Source organism: Capra hircus, chromosome 23, assembly GCF_001704415.2.
Source record: "Capra hircus breed San Clemente chromosome 23, ASM170441v1, whole genome shotgun sequence".
NCBI classification, from domain to species: domain Eukaryota; kingdom Metazoa; phylum Chordata; class Mammalia; order Artiodactyla; family Bovidae; genus Capra; species Capra hircus.
Window position 1 is genome coordinate 20,845,548 of NC_030830.1, and position 19,755 is coordinate 20,865,302.

The 19,755-nt window shown below is 43.4% G+C and overlaps 1 protein-coding gene across 1 annotated transcript; it reads left to right on the top strand.

Annotated features, from left to right (window-relative positions):
• Window positions 5,822–6,759, top strand: LOC102187359 (olfactory receptor 10C1-like). The gene is given in 2 exon segments (XM_005696686.2): window positions 5,822–6,047; window positions 6,050–6,759. Coding segments are annotated over 2 exon segments (936 nt in total).

Genomic DNA, 19,755 nt, shown 5'->3' on the forward strand with positions numbered 1-19,755 from the left:
TGGAGCCACAGGAGAAGCAGAGAAAGCAAAGCTGGCGGGATATCCAGCAGAAAATAACTCCTAGTCATTGACTTTCACCTGTGCAAGGCAGCTTTTTTAATCATTAAGCTTAGCTTTTATTTTTTAATTTTTGGTTGCACTGTTTTTGTTACTTTGCGAAGCCTTTCTCTAGTTGCAACAAGTAGGGGTTGCTCTTGCCAGCGCACTGGCTTCTCACGGCACTGGCTTCTCTCATTCTGGAGCACAGGCTCTAGGCTCAGGAGCCTGAGTGGTTGCAGTGCATGGGCTCAGTAGTTGCTCGCAGGCTCTAGAGCTCAGGCTCAGTAGTTCTGCCACACCCACTTTAGTTGCCCCAACCATGAGGAATCTTCCCAGAACAGGGATTGAACAAGTGTCCCTGCATTTGTAGGCAGACTCCCATCCACTGTATGACCAGGGAAGTCCAATCATCAAGCCTATATATTTGCTCTGGGAAGTTATCCGTGGCACATGTTAAGCGAAACAGTTGCTCCTTCTGCCAACCAGTGTGTCCATTTTTGCCTGTTCCTTCCATTTCTCAGCTTCTCCAGAGGAGTGAATACTCTCATGTTCATACAAGTGCTGGGAAATCGCACATGGTTTGTAGTCTGTACATCTGGGTTGGACATCCAGCTCCCTCACTTGCTATCAGGCAGGTAACCAAAGAACATCAAATCCTTTTTAGTTCTCTCAGAGAGAAGTTCTGATGTTCAGTAGACTTAATAACATGCAAAGCAGTGAATGAAGAAATGATGCAAAGCCGAAGAATTGATGCTTTTGAACTGTGGTGTTGGAGAAGACTCTTGAGAGTCCCTTGGACTGGAAAGAGATCCAACCAGTCCATCGTAAAGGAAATCAGTCCTGAATATTCATTGGAAGTACTGATGTTGAAGCTGAAACTCCAGTACTCTGGCCACGTGATGTGAAGAACTGACTCATTGGAAAAGACCCTAAAGCTGGGAAAGATTGAAGGCGGGAGGAGAAGGGGACAACAGAGGATGAGATGGTTGGATGGCATCACTGACGCAATGGACATGAGTTTGAGTAGGCTCCAGGAGTTGGTGATGGACAGGGAAGACTGGTGTGTTGCAGTCCATGGGGTTGCAAAGAGTCAGACATGGCTGAGTAACTGAACGGAAAGCAGTGAACAAATGCTGGTTTATTAGATTAGATTGGCATGTAGTTTTCTTTCCTTGTAGTGCTGTTATGCACTGGACTGTGTGTGACCACATCTCTCACCCCCAGAAGAATTCATGTGTTGAAGCCCTAATGACCAATGCCTCAGAATGAGGCTGTATCTGGAGACAGTACCTTTAAAGAGATGATTAAGGATAAATGAGGTACCTGGAATGGGGTCTAATCCAATATGACTACTAGTATCCTTTTAAGAAGAGGCAGCTAGGACACAGATACACAGAGGGAAAACCAGTGTCTTAATACATAGAAGAAGACAGACTTCTATAAGCAATGAGAGTAGACTCAAGAAACTAACCTTGCCAACACTTGGATCTCCAGACTCCAGAACTGTGAGATAATGAATCTCTTTCTTAATCCATCCCATCTGTGATACTTTGTTGTGGCACCCCAAATAAACTTTGCCTGTTATTTTCTTTTTTATTGAAGTTTAATTGATTCAAAATGTTATGTTAGTTTCAGGTGCACAGTAAAATGATTCATGTATATATATATATATATATATATATATATTCTTTTTCAGATTCTTTTCCCTTCAAGCTTATTACAAAATAGTGAGTACAGTTTCTTGTGCTATACAATAGATTCTTTATAGGTTATCTATTTTACATACAATAGTGGGTATCAGTTCAGTTCACTTCAGTTCAGTCACTCAGTCATGTCCGACTCTTTGCAGCCCCATAAATCGCAGCACGCCAGGCCTCGCTGTCCATCACCAACTCCCAGAGTTCACTCAGACTCATGTCCAGTCAGTGATGCCATCCAGCCATCTCATCTTCTGTCATCCCCTTCTCCTCCTGCCCCCCATCCCTCCCATCATCAGAGTCTTTTCCAGTGAGTCAACTCTTCGCATGAGGTGGCCAAAATACTGGAGTTTCAGCTTCAGCATCATTCCCTTAAAAGAAATCCCAGGGTTGATCTCCTTCAGAATGGACTGGTTGGATCTCCTTGCAGTTCAAGGGACTCTCAAGAGTCTTCTCCGACACCATAGTTCAAAAGCATCAATTCTTCAGCACTCAGCCTTCTTCACAGTCCAACTCTCACATCCATATATGACCACTGGAAAAAACATAGCCATGAGTAGACGGACCTTTGTTGGCAAAATAATGTCTCTGCTTTTTAATATGCTGTCTAGGTTGGTCATAACTTTTCTTCCAAGGAGTAAGTGTCTTTTAATTTCATGGCTACAGTCACCATCTGCAGTGATTTTGGAGCCTAAAAAAATAAAGTCTGACACAGTTTCCTCTGTTTCCCCATCTATTTCCCATGAAGTGATGGGACCAGATGCCATGATCTTCGTTTTCTGAATGTGGAGCTTTAAGCCAACTTTTTTACTCTCCTCTTTCACTTTCATCAAGAGGCTTTTTAGTTCCTCTTCACTTTCTGCCATAAGGGTGGTGTCATCTGCATATCTGAGTTGATTGATATTTCTCCCGGCAATCTGGATTCCAGCTTGTGCTTCTTCCAGCCCAGCATTTCTCATGATGTACTCTGCATATAAGTCAAATAAGCAGAGTGACAATATACAGCCTTGACATACTCTTTCCTATTTGGAATCAGTCTGTTGTTCCATGTCCAGTTCTAACTGTTGCTTCCTGACCTGCATATAGGTTTCTCAAAAGGCAGGTCAGGTGGTCTGGTATTCCCATCTCTTTCAGGTTTTTCCACAGTTTATTGTGATCCACACAGTCAAAGGCTTTGGCATAGTCAATAAAGCAGAAATAGATGTTTTTTCTGGAACTCTCTTGCTTTTTCCATGATCCAGCGGATGTTGGCAATTTGATCTCTGGTTCCTCTGCCTTTTCTAAAACCAGCTTGAACATCAGGAATTTCACGGTTCAAGTATTGCTGAAGCCTGGCTTGGAGAATTTTGAGCATTTCTTTACTAGCATGTGAGATGAGTGCAATTGTGCAGTAGTTTGAGCATTCTTTGGCATTGCCTTTCTTTGGGATTGGAATGAAAACTGACCTTTCATTTGCTGGCATATTGAGTGCAGCACTTTCACAGCATCATCTTTCAGGATTTGAAATAGCTCAACTGGAATTCCATCATCTCCACTAGCTTTGTTCGTAGTGATACTTTCTAAGGCCACATGTTGATAGAAAACTCCTAATTTTCCCTCCCCTCCTTTCCCCTTTGGTAACCATAAGTCTGTTTTCTATGTCTTTGGGTGTATTTCTATTTTGTATAGAAGTTCATTTGTATCATTTTTTTAATTCCACATATAAGCAATATTATATAATATTTGTCTTTGTCTGGTTTACTTTACTTAGCATGATAATCTCTAGGGTCCATCCATGTTGCTGCAAATGGCATTATTTCATCCCATTTTTGGCTAAGTAATATTCCTCTGTGTGTGTGTGTGTGTGTGTGTGTGTGTGTACTACATCTCCTACACCCATTGATCTGTTGATGGACACTTAGGTTTCCTCCATTTCTTGACAATTATAAATAATGCTGCTATGATCATGGGTGCATATATCTTTTTAGTGTTTTGATTCAGTTTGGTTTGGATATATACCCAGGAGTGGAACTGCTGAGTCATTTGTAGTTTTTTGAGAAACCTCTGTACTGTTTTCCATAGTGGCTGCACCAGTACATTCTCACCAACAGTGTACAAGGGTTCTCTTTCTCCATATCCTCACCAACATTTGCTGTTTGTCTTCTTTTTGATTACAGCCATTCCAATAGATGTGAGGTGATAGGTCATTGTGTTTCAGGTTTGCATTTCCCTGATAATCAGCAATATTAAGCATCTTTTCATGTGCCTGATGGCCATCTGTATTTCCTCTTTGGGAAAAATGTCTCTTCAGTTCATCTGCCCATTTTTTAATTGGGTTAGAGTTTTGATGTTATGGGAGAGCTAAGAAAAACAATAGCCCTGGACATTTTCTCTGATATGCTCTTGACAGGTCACCCTCCAATTTCTGCAACCTAAGACACAGACTTTAAAACAACACATTAATTGGTTGTGTGAAGAGCACTTCCCTTTGGAAAGTCAAATATGCTTGGAGACTCAGGTCCTCAGAGACATGAAAGAGAAACCAAATTGAACAGTACCTTCCTCAGGAGGGATCCACTGTGTAGAGAAAGGAGAAAATAAGCAAGTCATCCAAGGCCATCTGCCTTTATCACTGGCTGTTTCTTCAAATAAAAAGAAAGAATTCTGATAGCATCTCCTGAAAAACACTGAAAGAGCCACTAAGGTGGAATGAACCAAGGACACTCGAACGGCAAAAGGACCTCCGTGTGTGAGCTTGTATTTTTAATAGATGTTCTTGAATATGGTTTTACGTTTGCAAAGAATTTAGATTTACGCTTCTATTATATATCTGGGTGTATTTATATTTCTAGGTTAAATGGATTTTCACATTTATTGTTATTTGTAGTGATATTTGCATGTATATACAATACATAATTTATTTGTGATCTTAGCTGACTCTAGCATCTGAGGATATTGGGCTATTTTTCTGTGCTTGTGTTTAGAAATGTAATATGTTAGCGTGTGGATCTGTGAAGTTTACACATGTGGTTTGGATTTTTGCATACATATTAAGATAAATAGAGATGAAGTTTGAGGGCTGTAAAAGGCAGAAATAAGCAACCAGGAAGGACCCTGCCATCTCCTTCCTGAGTATCTTCAAAAACTAGAGCAATTCTCACTCCTTTGGATAATTAACAGTTTAACTGCCTATAGGAGAGAGAATCTTTCCAATTTCTTCTCTCCCCTTTGAAAACCATGAAATTTATCTCATTGCCATTAGATAGGAAACTGACAGGAAAAAAAAAAATAGAGGAAGGTTGAGCGGATTTGGTAACTGAAGAAAGAGCTGAAGTTGGTGGGGGGCGGGAACTATGTGAAAATTGCGTGAGAGGGAAGACAAACTGAGAGACATGGAAAAAGGAACCATGTGAAAGAAGGAAAATAAAAGACAGATACAGAAGGACTCAAAAAGGAAAAAACACAAAGAAAATTCCGACTAAACTGGGATTTTTCATGCCCTCCCTGAACGTGGAACACATCTAACTTTGAGGAGGGAAATATCTGCTGGGAGGGAAAATTCTGTCCCCAGCACTGTGGGAAGGAAGAGCAAGGGAAAAAAGAGTAAAAAAGGAGGCTAGAATGATCCAGCCCTCATCCCTGGAGCAACTGAAAACAGAATTCAGTGTGTTGCTATGAAAGGTGGGCACCACCAGGGAGAAGTCAGCTGAGGGAGTTAGGCACAGAGAGCACCATTCACCCAGGGTTCCAAGAGTCAGCAAGAGTCTAATATGGATTCAAGGCTGTGCTGCCTCAAAGGCCATGAAAGCCTAAAAGACAGAAGTTCCAATGCTTGGCTCAGATACAAGAAGAGGTCATCTTTTTTAAAATTTCAAATTTTGAAACAAGGTTTATTTATTTTTAATTGTTGGCCAGACCCTGTGTCACGTGAGATCTTAGTTCCCCTACCAGGCATGGAACCCTCATCCCCTGCACTGGAAGGAGGAGTCTTAACCATCTGACCAACAGAGAAGTTCAAGACTCCATCTTTGCCCACCTCACGATTTCATAATTGCAACTTTCCCTCACCATTTCTTTCATCCTTCATCACAAGGGATTTGCGCAGAATGCCTACGAACACCTCCGTGGTGACCGAATTCATTCTTGTCGGCTTCTCCCGCCTGACCAGCCTCCAGGGCTTACTCTTCTCCTTCTTTCTCACCGTCTACCTGCTCACCATGGCTGGCAACCTCCTCATCGTGGTGCTGGTTTCCGCTGACGCTGCCCTCCGGACCCCCATGTACTTCTTCCTTCGAAACCTCTCAACCCTGGAGATCGGCTACACGTCTGTCACGGTCCCCTGCTGCTTCACCACCTCCTCACCGGTCAGCGCCGCATCCCTCTCTCTGGTTGTGCTCTCCAGATGTTCTTCTTTCTCCTTTTCGGTGCCACAGAGTGTTGCCTCCTGGCAGCCATGGCCTATGACCGCTACGCCGCCATATGCCAACCCCTTCGCTACCCACTGCTGCTGAGCCAACGGACGTGCCTGTGTCTAGCTGGGTCAGCGTGGGCCTGTGGGGCACTGGTGGGCCTGGGCCACACCTCCTTTGTCTTCTCCTTGCCCTTCTGTGGCCCCAAGGCCATCCCACACTTCCTCTGTGAGATCCAGGCTGTCCTGCAGCTGGTATGTGGCAACACCTCTCTCAACGAACTACAGATTATCCTGGCCGCTGCTCTCCTCATCCTCTGTCCCTTTGGCCTCATCCTGGGTTCCTATGGGCGTATCATGGCTACGATCTTCCGGATCCCGTCTGCTGCTGGCCGCATCAAAGCCTTCTCCACCTGCTCCTCCCACCTGGTGGTGGTGTCCCTTTTCTATGGCACCGCCATCTTTATCTACATCCGGCCTAAGGCCAGCTATGATCCCGCCAGTGACCCTCTTGTCTCCCTCTTCTATGCTGTAGTCACCCCCATCCTCAATCCCATCATCTACAGCCTCCGGAACGCTGATGTCAAGGCTGCCCTAAAGAGAACCATCAAGAAAATGGGGCCAGCAGAGATTTGACAAAAGATCGCTGGTGATAACCCCCATTCCCAGTCAGCTCCAAATCACCAAAGATCAAAGGGAGAGGAGCCATGGTTCTTGGAAGAGGGCAGCTTGTCAAGAAGAAAATGTTACCTTAAAGAACTACTGGAATCAAACCCCTCCTCCGACTTCAGCAACCCACGCATGCACACGCCGGCAAACACTATTCTGCCTTCTCCTAAGAAACAGGAAATATTTAGGATGGAGGATTAACTTTACAAGCAGACAAGCTGATAATTGGGAAAACGTTACAAATTGTCATCCTCACCAATGAAGGTAATAAAATTTCCAACCAGAGTAATGATCCTTGAAGTTATTTGACATTTGTACATTTTAAGTACATTTATTCTGAGTGGTCCTGCTGGTTAGTACTTAGCACACATAATTATACCTAGGCAAATCCATCACCAGGTAGACAGAAAAGCCCTTAAGAAGTGAGAGCAATGAAAAAAGTTTCAATAAAGGTAAGTTCTTATGAGAATCGGGCTTCCCTGGTGGCTCAGATGATAAAGAATCCATCTGCAATGCAGAAGACCTGGGTTCCATTCCTGAGTTGGGATGATCACCTGGAGAAGGGAATAGCTACCCACTCCGGGAGTAGTTAAGAGAATAGATTATAATGTCTGTAACTCAAGGCCATAATTTTTCCAGGTGATGACCTGTGTGATAACAGGAGAACTATATCATCACTCTGAGCCTTAATCTATTTATCCATAAAATTTGCATAATAATAGAGTATTTCTTTGGGTTTGTTGAGGATTTATAGACTTGTTAAATAGCCAAGTTCAATGTCTCACACAAAATAGTGTCTCCATAAATGGTTTTATTAGAGAGCCAGACAGATCTGTCCAGAGGATAATATCCATTGCACATTGGGCACCTTTGCTGGGAGAGACAAGGCTCTTCTTGGAGTGTCAGTGACCTCCTGCACCAAGATTCAAAGGAGTGGAGGAAGAGACTCCACACCCATCACAGACATAAAGACAACCAGGCCACTATAGAGCAGATATAATGGCAAAGTACAGAAGAGTCAGAGACACACAGAACAAAAAATATAAGATGAGCTGAGACCATCAGAAACCATGTCTCGGGGGCAAATATTCAGTCACTATTAAAAATCTAATCCATACTCGTCTTCTTATATGCAATACTTTATTCAGTTTTACAAGCATTTACTGAAGGCCTTCCATATGCCCACTGCTCTGCTTGGCACTGTGGTGAATACCAGAGAAATACAGGGTGGTGATTTTGCCCAGATGGTGCTTGCTAGCTGGTTGAGGAAATAATGCTCACTCCCGTGAATCTGGGCCTCCCTGGCAGCTCAGTTGATAAAGAATCCACCTGCAATGTGGGAGACCTGGGTTCAATCCCTGGGTTGGGAAGATCCCTTGGAAAAGGGAAAGGCTATCCACTCCAGTATTCTGGCCTGGAGAATTCCATAGTATAGTCCATGGGGTTGCAAAGAGTTGGACATGCTGTTGGACACACACACACACATGCATGCACGCACACACTTGTGAAACCATTCCCACATGCATGACATGAAAGAATTCAAGCCCTTCAAAAGTTTTCTCATGTCCTGTTTCAATTTCTCCCTTCTACCCCTCCACACATTGCTCATTCCCAAGCAACCTCTGATCAGCTTTCTGTGGCTATAGATTATTTTTCCTTTTCTAGAGTTTTATATAAATGGAATTACAAAGTATGTACTCTTTTATGACTTCTTTCATTCAGCACAATTAACTTGAAAGTCATCTATGTTGTGTGAATCAACAGCTCATTTCTTTTTATTGCTGTGTCATTCCATTATACAAACATACAACAAAATATTTATCCATTAACCTATTGGTGGCAATTTGGGTTGTTTTCAGTTTCCGGTTATTACAAATAAAGCTGCTCTGAACACTATGTACAAGTCTTTGCTTTTATTTCTCGTCAGTTAATATTTAGGTGTGGAATAGCTGGATCATACAGAAAGTGTTTAACTTTTTAAGAAACTAATTAATCACTTTGCCCTGCTTGCATGACAACTAGTAAATTTAAAGCCAAATTTGTAAGCCATCTCCAGGTACATTCCCTCACAGTACCCTTTTTAAATATTCACCTGATATCTGACATCACCTTAGTTTTTCTATTCTGCCATTTTCTTTGTTCAGTCTACCTCATCCTTACTTTGTGGATAATATGTAAGGCTTGTTAAAGTTTTTCTAGAACAAGATCTAGGGTCATGAGCATAGAAAAGACAGCAGAGAGGAGGGCTGAAAGGAAAAGGGCTGACTCAAATGAGCTCTATGTCAGGTTCAAGCTCCACTATTCCATGTCAATTTCCCTGAGGACTTTCTGCTTCTTGTGGCTAATTCTTGGATAAAGAACCAAAAAGAAGATCTGGTAAACGCTCCCTCCCCACTGTTGCTACCAAGGCATCTTTAACTACATTGTGTATGTGTGTTAGTCACTCAGTTGTGTCCAACTCTCTGCAATTCCATGGCTCCTCACCAGGATCCTCTGTCCATGGTTCTTCAGTCAAGAATACTGGAGTGGGTAGTCATTACCTTCTCTGGGGGATCTTCTGACCCAGGGATCGAATCTGGGTCTCCTGCATTGCAGGTGGACTCTTTAACCATCTGAGCCACCAGGAAAGCTTGAATCTTGTCCAATACAAACTGTCCCCTTGGTCGCCATGCCAAATACCACTCAAAATAGACAGCAAGTCTCTAAATTCTGAACTATGACCCCAGATATAAGAGAATTCACATTTCTGTTTATTCACGTGGAGATTTCTAGCAGAGAGCAGACAAGCATATGTTCATTTGGAAAGAAGGAAAAGATACAGGGAGGAGCCAGTTATCAGAGAGATCTCTGGGTGGCCGATGTCCACTTTTACCCAAGGTTAAGGAATCTACTGACAAATACGAATCTGCTCCCCAAATCCAATGTGGCTTCTGCCCCATCTTTCTGATGGGTGCTCATCATATCTGGGATCTGTATCTAGGCAGCCAGTATCTCACTAAGAAAATGTCATCTGAGGTTATTGTCTCACACAGGCCATAGCCCTGTGTCTGGATGAGATCTCCCAAAGAGGGAAGTCTCATCAGCATCTATGGTATTATTAGGAGGCAGTCCCAATATCGTGGTGGATTTGCACCAGACACTTGCACTAAAAACAGTAACACAACTGCCTGGCAAGGTACCTGAAGCACACTTTTAAAGGCTCATAAAAGCCCTTCCCTTTGAATCACAGGCAATTTTTATTTCAGGAATTTCTGAAAATGTTATCATTTTTCATTCACAGGTTAATGTAGAGTTCTAAGAGCAAGACACTTCAGAACATGAAACTTAGACATATAGAGAGGCCAAACAAAAACAAAGGGTCTGGGAACTTCCCTTGTGGTCCAGTGGTTAAGACTCTGTACTTCCACTGCAGGCAGGTACAGATTCCATTCCTGGTCAGGGAACTAAGATTCCGCATGTCCTCCAGCCAAAATGTTAAGTAAATAAAATAAAAGGAAGAGTCTGAAAAGGTGGCCAAGTCCGAGTCTGTCCATGTCCCAGTGTGCCCTGCTCAACCGTAGGGCTTCTCCTGGGTAAGCCAGTCTTCATCTGGGCTCTCTCATTTCCTTGCACTTCTCTGAGCTTTTCGAACTAATGAGACAACAGACAAGTTTATAACGCGCCCTCTTGTGGTCAGGGACTGGTACAGATTACAATCTCCATCTCTTCAATACAGACACTCTACAGACTGGAACACTTTGATTACCTTTGGTTTGGATTTGGGTGGGAACGTGCAGAGATGGAGCTGAGGGCTCTATACTACTGCCTTTTCACTAAACTAGGATAGAGGTTCTTAAAATGCAGTCTCCTAACCAGCAGGAACGACATCTCTCAGGAACATAGACATGTAAAATTCTCAGGGGCCTCCCCAGACCTACTGAATCAGGAATTCTGTGGGTAAAATCCAGCTTAAAGACTAAAATTAGTATCCTAGACCTTAGCTCAAGGGATACTTGCTCCAGTATTTCAGGATCGGGTCTTGCTCTCCAGAATTCTGGAGATGATGCAGTTCTCCATTATGACCACAGGGTGGTACACCAATCCTGACATCCTGAAATTCAGTTCCTCAGTCCGACTCTGCCAAGGACAGTCCCCATGGAAGGCAGCACATCAGGCTTCTGTCTTCCACTATTTGCCGGAGTTTGTTCAACTCATGTCCATTAAGTCGATGATGCCATCCAACCATCTCACCCTCTGTCATCCCCTTCTCCTGCCTTCAATCTTTCCAGCATCAGGGTCTTTTCCAATGAGTTGGCTCTTCGCATCAGGTGGCCAAAGTATCGGGAGTTTCAGCTTCAGCATCAGTCCTTCCAATGAATATTTAGGATTGATTTCCTTTAGGATTCACTGGTTTGATCTCTTTCCACTCCAAGGGACTCTCAAGAGTCTTCTCCAGCGCCACAGTTCAAAGGCATCAGTTCTTCAGCGCTCAGTATTTTTTATTGCCCAGTTTTCACATCTGTACATGACTACCAAAAAACCATAGCTTTGACTATGTGGACCTTTGTTGGCAAAGTACTCTCTCTGATTTTTAATATGCTGTCTAGATTGGTCATGGAGAAGGTAATGGCACCCCACTCCAGTACTCTTGCCTGGAAAATCCCATGGATGAAGGAGCCTGGTGGGCTGCAGTTCATGGGGTCGCCGAGAGTTGGACACGACTCAGTGACTTCACTTTCACTTTTCACTTTCATGCATTGGAGAAGGAAATGGCAACCCACTCCACTGTTCTTGCCTGGAGAATCCCAGGGACGGCAGAGCCTGGTGAGCTGCCGTCTATGGGATCGCACAGAGTCAGACACGACTGAAGTGACTTAGCAGCAGCAGATTGGTCATAGCTTTTCTCCCAAGGAGCAAGTGTCTTTTAATTTCATGACTGCAGCCACTGTCTGTAGTGATTTGAAGCCCAAGAAAATAGTCTGTCACTGTTTCCATTGTTTTCCCATCTATTTGCCATGAAGTGATGGGACCGGATGCCATGATCTTCGTTTTTTGAATGTTGAGTTTTAAGCCAGCTTTTTCACTCTCCTCCTTCACCTTCATCAAAAGGCTCTTTAATTCCTCTTCCCTTTCTGCCATTAGGGTGGTGTCATTGCATATCTGAGGTGATTGATGTTTCTCCCAGCAGTATTGATTCCTGCTTGTGCTTCATCCAGTCCAGCATTTCGCATGATGTGCTCTGCATATAAGTTAAATAAGCAGGGTGACAATATACAGCCTTGAGGTGCTCCTTTCCCATTTTGAACCAGTCCGTTGTTCTATGTGCAGTTCTAACAGTTGCTTCTTGACCTGCATACAGGTTTCACATGAAGCAGATAAGGTGGTCTAGTGTTCCCATCACTTTAAGAATTTTCCAGTTTGTTGTGATCCATACAGCCAAAGGCTTTGTCATAGTCAATGAGGCACAGGCAGATTTTTCTGAAATTTTTTTGCTTTTTCTATGATACAGTGGATGTTGACAATTTGATCTCTGGTTCCTCTGCCTTTTCTAAATCCAGCTTGTACTTCTGGAAGTTCTTGCCTCACATACTGTTGAAGTCTAACTTGAAGGATTTTGAGCACGACCTTCCTAGGATGTGAAATGAGTACAATTGTGTGGTAATTAGAATATTCTTAGGCATTGCCTTTCTTTGGGATTGGAATGAAAACACCTTTTCCAGTCCAGTGGCCACTATGGAGTTTTCTAAATTTGCTGGCACATTGAGTGCAGCACTTTCAGAGCATCATCTTTTAGGATTTGAAATAGCTCAGCTGGAATTCCGTCTCCTCCATTAGCTTTATTCATACCGATGCTTCCTAAGGCCCATTTGACTATGCACTCCAGGATGTCTGGCTCTAGGTAAGTGATCACACCATTGTGGTTTTCTGGGTCCTGAAGATCTTTTTTGTGTAGTTCTTCTGTGTATTGTTGCCATCTCTTCTTAAAATCTTCTGCTTCTGTTAGGTCCATACCATTTCTGTCCTTTATTGTGCCTAGCAGGAGGGCCGAGAGGAGCTACTCCATGTTCAAGGTCAGGAGGGGCGGTGGTGAGGAGATACCTCTCATCCAAGGTAAGAAGCAGCAGCTGTGCTTTGCTGGAGCAGCCATGAAGAGATACCCTACGTCCAAGGTAAGAGAAACCGAAGTAAGACGGTAGGTGTTGCAAGAGGGCATCAGAGGGCAGATACACTGAAACCATACTCACAGAAAACTAACCAGTCTGATCACACGGACCACAGCCTTGTCTAACTCAATGAAACTAAGCCATGCCCTGTGGGGCCACTCAAGACGGGCGGGTCATGGTGGAGAGGTCTGACAGAATGTGGTCCACTGGAGAAGGGAATGACAAACCACTTCAGTATTCTTGCCTTGAGAAACCCATGAACAGTATGAAAAGGCAAAATGTTAGGATACTGAAAGAGGAACTCCCCACATCAGTAGGTGCCCAACATGCTACTGGGGATCAGTGGAGAAATAACTCCAGAAAGAATGAAGGGATGGAGTCAAAGCAAAAACAATACCTAGTTGTGGATGTGACTGGTGATAAAAGCAAGGTCCAATGCTGTAAAGAGCAATATTGCATAGGAACCTGGAATGTTAGGTCCGTGAGTCAAGGCAAATTGGAAGTGGTCAAACGGGAGATGGAAAGAGTGAACATCAACATTCTAGGAATCAGTGAACTAAAATGGATTGGAATGGGTGAATTTAACTCAGATGACCATTATATCTACTACTGCAGGCAGGAATCCCTTAGAAGAAATGGAGTAGCCATCATGGTCAACAAAAGAGTCCGAAATGCAGTACTTGGATGCAATCTCAAAAACTACAGAATGATCTCTGTTCATTTCCAAGGCAAACAATTCAGTATCACAGTAATCCAAGCCTATGCCTGAAACAGTAACATGAAGAAGCTGAAGTTGAATGGCTCTATGAAGACCTATGAGACGTTTTAGAACTAACACCCAAAAAAGATGTCCTTTTCATTATAGGGGACTGGAATGCAAAAGTAGGAAGTCAAGAAACACCTGGAGTAACAGGCAAATTTGGCCTTGGAATACAGAATGAAGCAGGACAAAGGCTAATAGAGTTTGCCAAGAGAACTACTGGTCATAGCAAACACCCTCCTCCAACAACACAAGAGAATACTCTAAACATGGACATCACCAGATGGTCAACACCGAAATCAGATTGATTATATTCTTTGCAGCCAAAGATGGAGACGCTCTCTACAGTCAGCAAAAACAAGACTGGGAGCTGACTGTGGCTCAGATCATGAACTCCTTATTGCCAAATTCAGACTTAAATTGAAGAAAGTAGGGAAAACCACTTGACCATTCAGGTATGACCTCAATCAAATCCCTTATGATTATACAGTGGAAGTGACAAATAGATTCAAGGGACTAGATCTGATAGATAGAGTGCCTGATGAACTATGGAATGAGGTTCGTGACCTTGTACAGGAGACAGGGATCAAGACCATCCCCATGGAAAAGAAATGCAAAAAAGCAAAATGGCTGTCTGAGGAGGCCTTACAAATAGCTATGAAAAGAAGAGGAGTGAAAAGCAAAGGAGAAAAGGAAAGATATAAGCATCTGAATGCAGAGTTCCAAAGAATAGCAAGGAGAGATAAGGAAGCCTTCCTCAGCAATCAATGCAAAGAAATAGAGGAAAACAATAGATAGGGAAAGACTAGAGATCTCTTCAAGAAAATTAGAGATACCAAGGGAATATTTCATGCAAAGATGGGCTTGATAAAGGACAGAAATGGTATGGACTTAACACAAGCAGAAGATATCAAGAAGAGGTGGCAAGAATACACAGAAGAACTATACGAAAAAGATCTTCACGACCAAGATAAGCACAATGGTGTGATCACTCACCTAGAGCCAGACATCCTGGAATGTGAAGTCAAGTGGGCCTTAGGAAACATCACTATGAACAAAGCTAGTGGAGGTGATGGAATTCCAGTTGAGCTATTTCAAATCCTGAAAGATGATGCTGAGACAGTGTTGCACTCAATATGCCAGCAAGTTTGGAAAACTCAGCAGTGGCCACAGGACTGGAAAAGGTCAGTTTTCATTCCAATCCCAAAGAAAGGCAATGCCAAAGAATGCTCAAACTACTGCATAATTGCACTCATCTCACATGCTAGTAAAGTAATGCTCAAAATTCTCCAAGCCAGGCTTCAGCAATACGTGAACCATGAACTTCCAGATGTTCAAGCTGGCTATAGAAAAGGCAGAGGAGCCAGAGGTCAAATTGCCAACATCTGCTGGATCATGGAAAAAGCAAGAGAGTTCCAGAAAAACATCTATTTCTGCTTTATTGACTATGCCAAAGCCTTTGACTGTGTGGATCACAATAAACTGTGGAAAATTCTGAGAGAGATGGGAATACCAGACCACCTGACCTGCCTCTTGAGAAACCTATATGCAGGTCAAGAAGCAACAGTTAGAACTGGACATGGAACAACAGACTGGTTCCAAATAGGAAAAGAGTACGTCAAGGCTGTATATTGTCACTCTGCTTATTTAACTTCTATGCAGAGTACATCATGAGAAACGTTGGGCTGGAAGAAGCACAAGCTGGAATCCAGATTGCCGGGAGAAATATCAATCACCTCAGATATGCAGATGACACCACCCTTATGGCAGAAAGTGAAGAGGAATGAAAAAGCCTCTTGATGAAAGTGAAAGAGGAGAGTGAAAAAGTTGGCTTAAAGCTCAACATTCAGAAAACGAAGATCATGGCATCTGGTCCCATCACTTCATGGGAAATAGATGGGGAAACAGAGGAAACTGTGTCAGACTTTATTTTTGGGGGCTCCAAAATCACTGCAGATGGTGACTGTAGCCATGAAATTAAAAGACACTTACTCCTTGGAAGAAAAGTTATGACCAACCTAGATAGCATATTCAAAAGCAGAGACATTACTTTGCCAACTAAGGTCCGTCTACTCAAGGCTATGGTTTTTCCAGTGGTCAGGTATGGATGTTAGAGTTGGACTGTGAAGAAAGCTGAGTGCTGAAGAATTGATGCTTTTGAACTGTGGTGTTGGAGAAGACTCTTGAGAGTCCCTTGGACTGCAAGGAGATCCAACCAGTCCATTCTGAAGGAGATCAGTACTGGGTGTTCATTGGAAGGACTGATGCTAAAGCTGAAACTCCAGTACTTTGGCCACCTCGCGTGAAGAGTTGACTCATTGGAAAAGACTCTGATGCTGGGAAGGATTAGGGGCAGGAGAAGAAGGGGACGACAGAGGATGAGATGGCTGGATGGCATCACCGACTTGATGGACATGAGTTTGAGTGAACTTTGGTGATGGACAGGGAGGCCTGGCATGCTGTGATTCATGGGGTGGCAAAGAGTGGGACACAGCTGAGCAACTGAACTGAACTTGCATGCAATGTTCCCTTGGTATCTCTACTTTTTTTGAAGAGAGCTCTGGTCTTTCCCATTCTATTGTTTTCCTCTATTTCTTTGCATCTCTCCTTGCTATTCTTTGGAACTGCTGATATTTTGACCTAAAGTGTATAGTATGCAATGACATAGGGAAAGGCCTCTGCCCAGAACTTGCTAGGTTCCAGGAAAGTTCAGAAAAATTAGAAAGTCAAAATAAATGTATTTTTAAACCAGTTGCCAAGAATGCACAGGAAACAGGCTAGTCAAATAATTCATCTAGAAAAAGAAGTGCTGGCTTCCACCAACCACAAGCTTAAAAATAATTTTTTTTCCAGCAAAAAAACAGCTGATTGAAGGGAAAAGTCGGTGCACAGGGAAACATACAGGAATTACCAACCTCCAGGAAGTGCATCCAGTAGAATTTGGTGATAACTTTCAGCTCCATAAAGTCTGATTTTCAGTTAGAGGACTGAGCAAAGAATGGTATTGCTACCCTCACCATATCACCTCTGATACCTTTTCAACCAGAAAACATCAAGTGCTGAGAGGAAACCAGGCCGCTAACTTTCCACCACCATCTCCCCTGTGTTTGACTTCTACCCCCTGTTTTGAGTTCTGTGGAAACAAAAAATGTTGCTTGTTTGGCCTTTTTAATTGCTAGTCACACAGACTCCCACCACTTCCTGCCCTAATGCAACACTTAGGCAGGAAGCTGCACCAGTGAAGCAGAGTACAATTCTAAAGAAACAACACAATCCCGTAACACCAAAATTCAGAACTCTGAAAACCGAAGATTTGGGTGAGGGAGGAGGAGCAAGTTCACCATGGGATGGTACAAATGAGGACACTTGGGCTGCAGGGCTCAGGTCATTTAGGAGGTGAAATTATTTCAGGGGACCTCTTCAAAAGGGGGCCACCTGTTCCTCCCTCTTTATCTTCTACCATGAGGCAGACCAGGGGCTCCAACAAGTGAGAGTAAAAACATTAGAAAATAAGATGATGTAAGTTAGATGAGAAAATTCTACAGACAGATTTAACCTGAGCACACACCACCTGCCCCATACCTTCTGCTCCAGGATCATTCCCTGAGGACCCAGGGATTAGCTGTGTGATGCTCTCTAGGATTTCTTACACTTCTGGGATAGGGGCAGGGAAGAAACTGAAGAGGCAGAAAGGACTGAGGCCTGCTTAGAAACCCTGCTTAGTAACAACCAACCCCAGAGATTTGCCTGAAGGCCACTCAGTCCAGTTTAGTTAGTCATGTCCGACTCTTTGCAACCCCATGGACTGCAGCACGCCAGTCTTCCCTGTCCATCACCAACTCCCAGAGCCTACTCAAACTCATGTCCATCAAGTCAGTGATGCCATCCAACCATCTCATCCTCTGTCATTCCATTTTCCTCCTGACTTCAATCTTTCCCAGCATCAGGGTCTTTTCCAATGAGTCAGTTCTTCACAACAGGTGGCCAAAGTATTGGAGTTTCAGCTTCAGCATCAGGCCTTCCAATGAATATTTAGTACTGATTTCCTTTAGGATGGACTAGTTGGATCTCCTTCAGTCTAAGAGACTCTCAAGGATCTTCTCCAACACAACAGTTCAAAAGCACCAATTCTTTAGCGCTCAGCTTTCTTTATAGTTCAACTCTCACATCCATACATGACTACTGGAAAAACCATAGCTTTGACTAGATGGACCTTTGTTGGCAAAGTAATCTCTGCTTTTTAATATGCTGTCTAGGTTGGTCATAGCTTTTCTTCTAAGGAGCAAGTGTCTTTTAATTTCATGGGCGCAGTCATCATCTGCAGTGATTTTGGAGCCCCCAAAAAACAAACTCTCTCATTGTTTCCATTGTTTTCTCATCTATCTGCCATGAAGTTGAAGGAGGAAACAGAACAGGCTCTATCTTGAAAATAGGACTCCATCTTGGGCTGGACTGTGGACTTTGAGCTATATACTCAGTATCTATGGAAACAGCATACCAACTGGAAAACCAGGCCCCGGGAAGGGAGAGCCCCAGAGCTCTCTGTAGCCTAAAAGAATACCTTAATTATCTGGGTAACTGAATAGAACCATACATTCTATTATGCTTATTGGGGTATGACCACAGGCCTATTGAGAGTTGTCCAGTGTTAGCTACCTAGCCTTAAGGCATATGAATCATGGGTTAACTTTGCTTGTATCTTTCTTTTTCCTTTCTTCAGACTCAGTTCAGTTCAGTTCAGTTCAGTTCAGTCGCTCAGTTACATCTGACTCTTTGCGACCCCATGAATCATAGCACGCCAGGCCTCCCTGTCCATCACCATCTCCCGGAGTTCACTCAGACTCACGTCCATCGAGTGTGTGATGCCATCCAGCCATCTCATCCTGGGTCGTCCCCTTCTCCTCCTGCCCCCAATCTCTCCCAGCATCAGAGTCTTTTCCAATGAGTCAACTCTTCGCATGAGGTGGCCAAAGTACTGGAGCTTCAGCTTTAGCATCATTCCTTCCAAAGAAATCCCAGGGTTGATCTCCTTCAGAATGGACTGGTTGGATCTCCTGGCAGTCCAAGGGACCCTCAAGAGTCTTCTCCAACACCACAGTTCAAACGCATCAATTCTTCGGCGCTCAGCCTTCTTCACAGTCTAACTCTCACATCCATACATGACCACTGGAAAAACCATAGCCTTGACTAGACGGACCTTAGTCGGCAAAGTAATGTCTCTGCTTTTGAATATACTATCTAGGTTGGTCATAACTTTCCTTCCAAGGAGTAAGCGTTTTTTAATTTCATGGCTACAGTCACCATCTGCAGTGATTTTGGAGCCCCCAGAAATTAAGTCTGACACTGTTTCTCCATCTATTTCCCATGAAGTGATGGGACCAGATGCCATGATCTTCATTTTCTGAATGTGGAGCTTTAAGCCAACTTTTTCGCTCTCCTCTTTCACTTTCATTAAGAGGCTTTTTAGTTCCTCTTCCCTTTCTGCCATTAGGGTGGTGTCATCTGCATATCTGAGGTGATTGATATTTCTGCAAGCAATCTGGATTCCAGCTTGTGCTTCTTCCAGTCCAACGTTTCTCATGATGTGCTCTACATATAAGTTAAATAAGCAGGGTGAAAATATACAGCCTTGATGCACTCCTTTTCCTATTTGGAACCAGTCTGTCATTCCATGTCCAGTTCTAACTGTTGCTTCCTGACCTGCATACAGATTTCTCAAGAGGCAGGTTAGGTGGTCTGGTATTCCCATCTCTTTCAGAATTTTCCACAGTTTATTGTTCAGACTAGTTTCAGGGAATTTGGGGAGACGGGTTTGTGCATGTATACTTAGGGTATATAAGGTTTTCACAAAAACTGTTTGGGGTCCTTGGCTAAGAGGAGACTCTGCCTCGGGCCCACCGGTGTAATAAGCTGCACTCCACTATCTGCATTGTCCTTCTGAGTGAGTTTGTTTCCCGGAACGCATGGCTACAACAAAGTGATGGAACCTGATGCCATGATTTTAGTGTTCTGAATGTTGAGTTTTAAGCCAACATTTTCACTCTCTTCTTTCACTTTCCT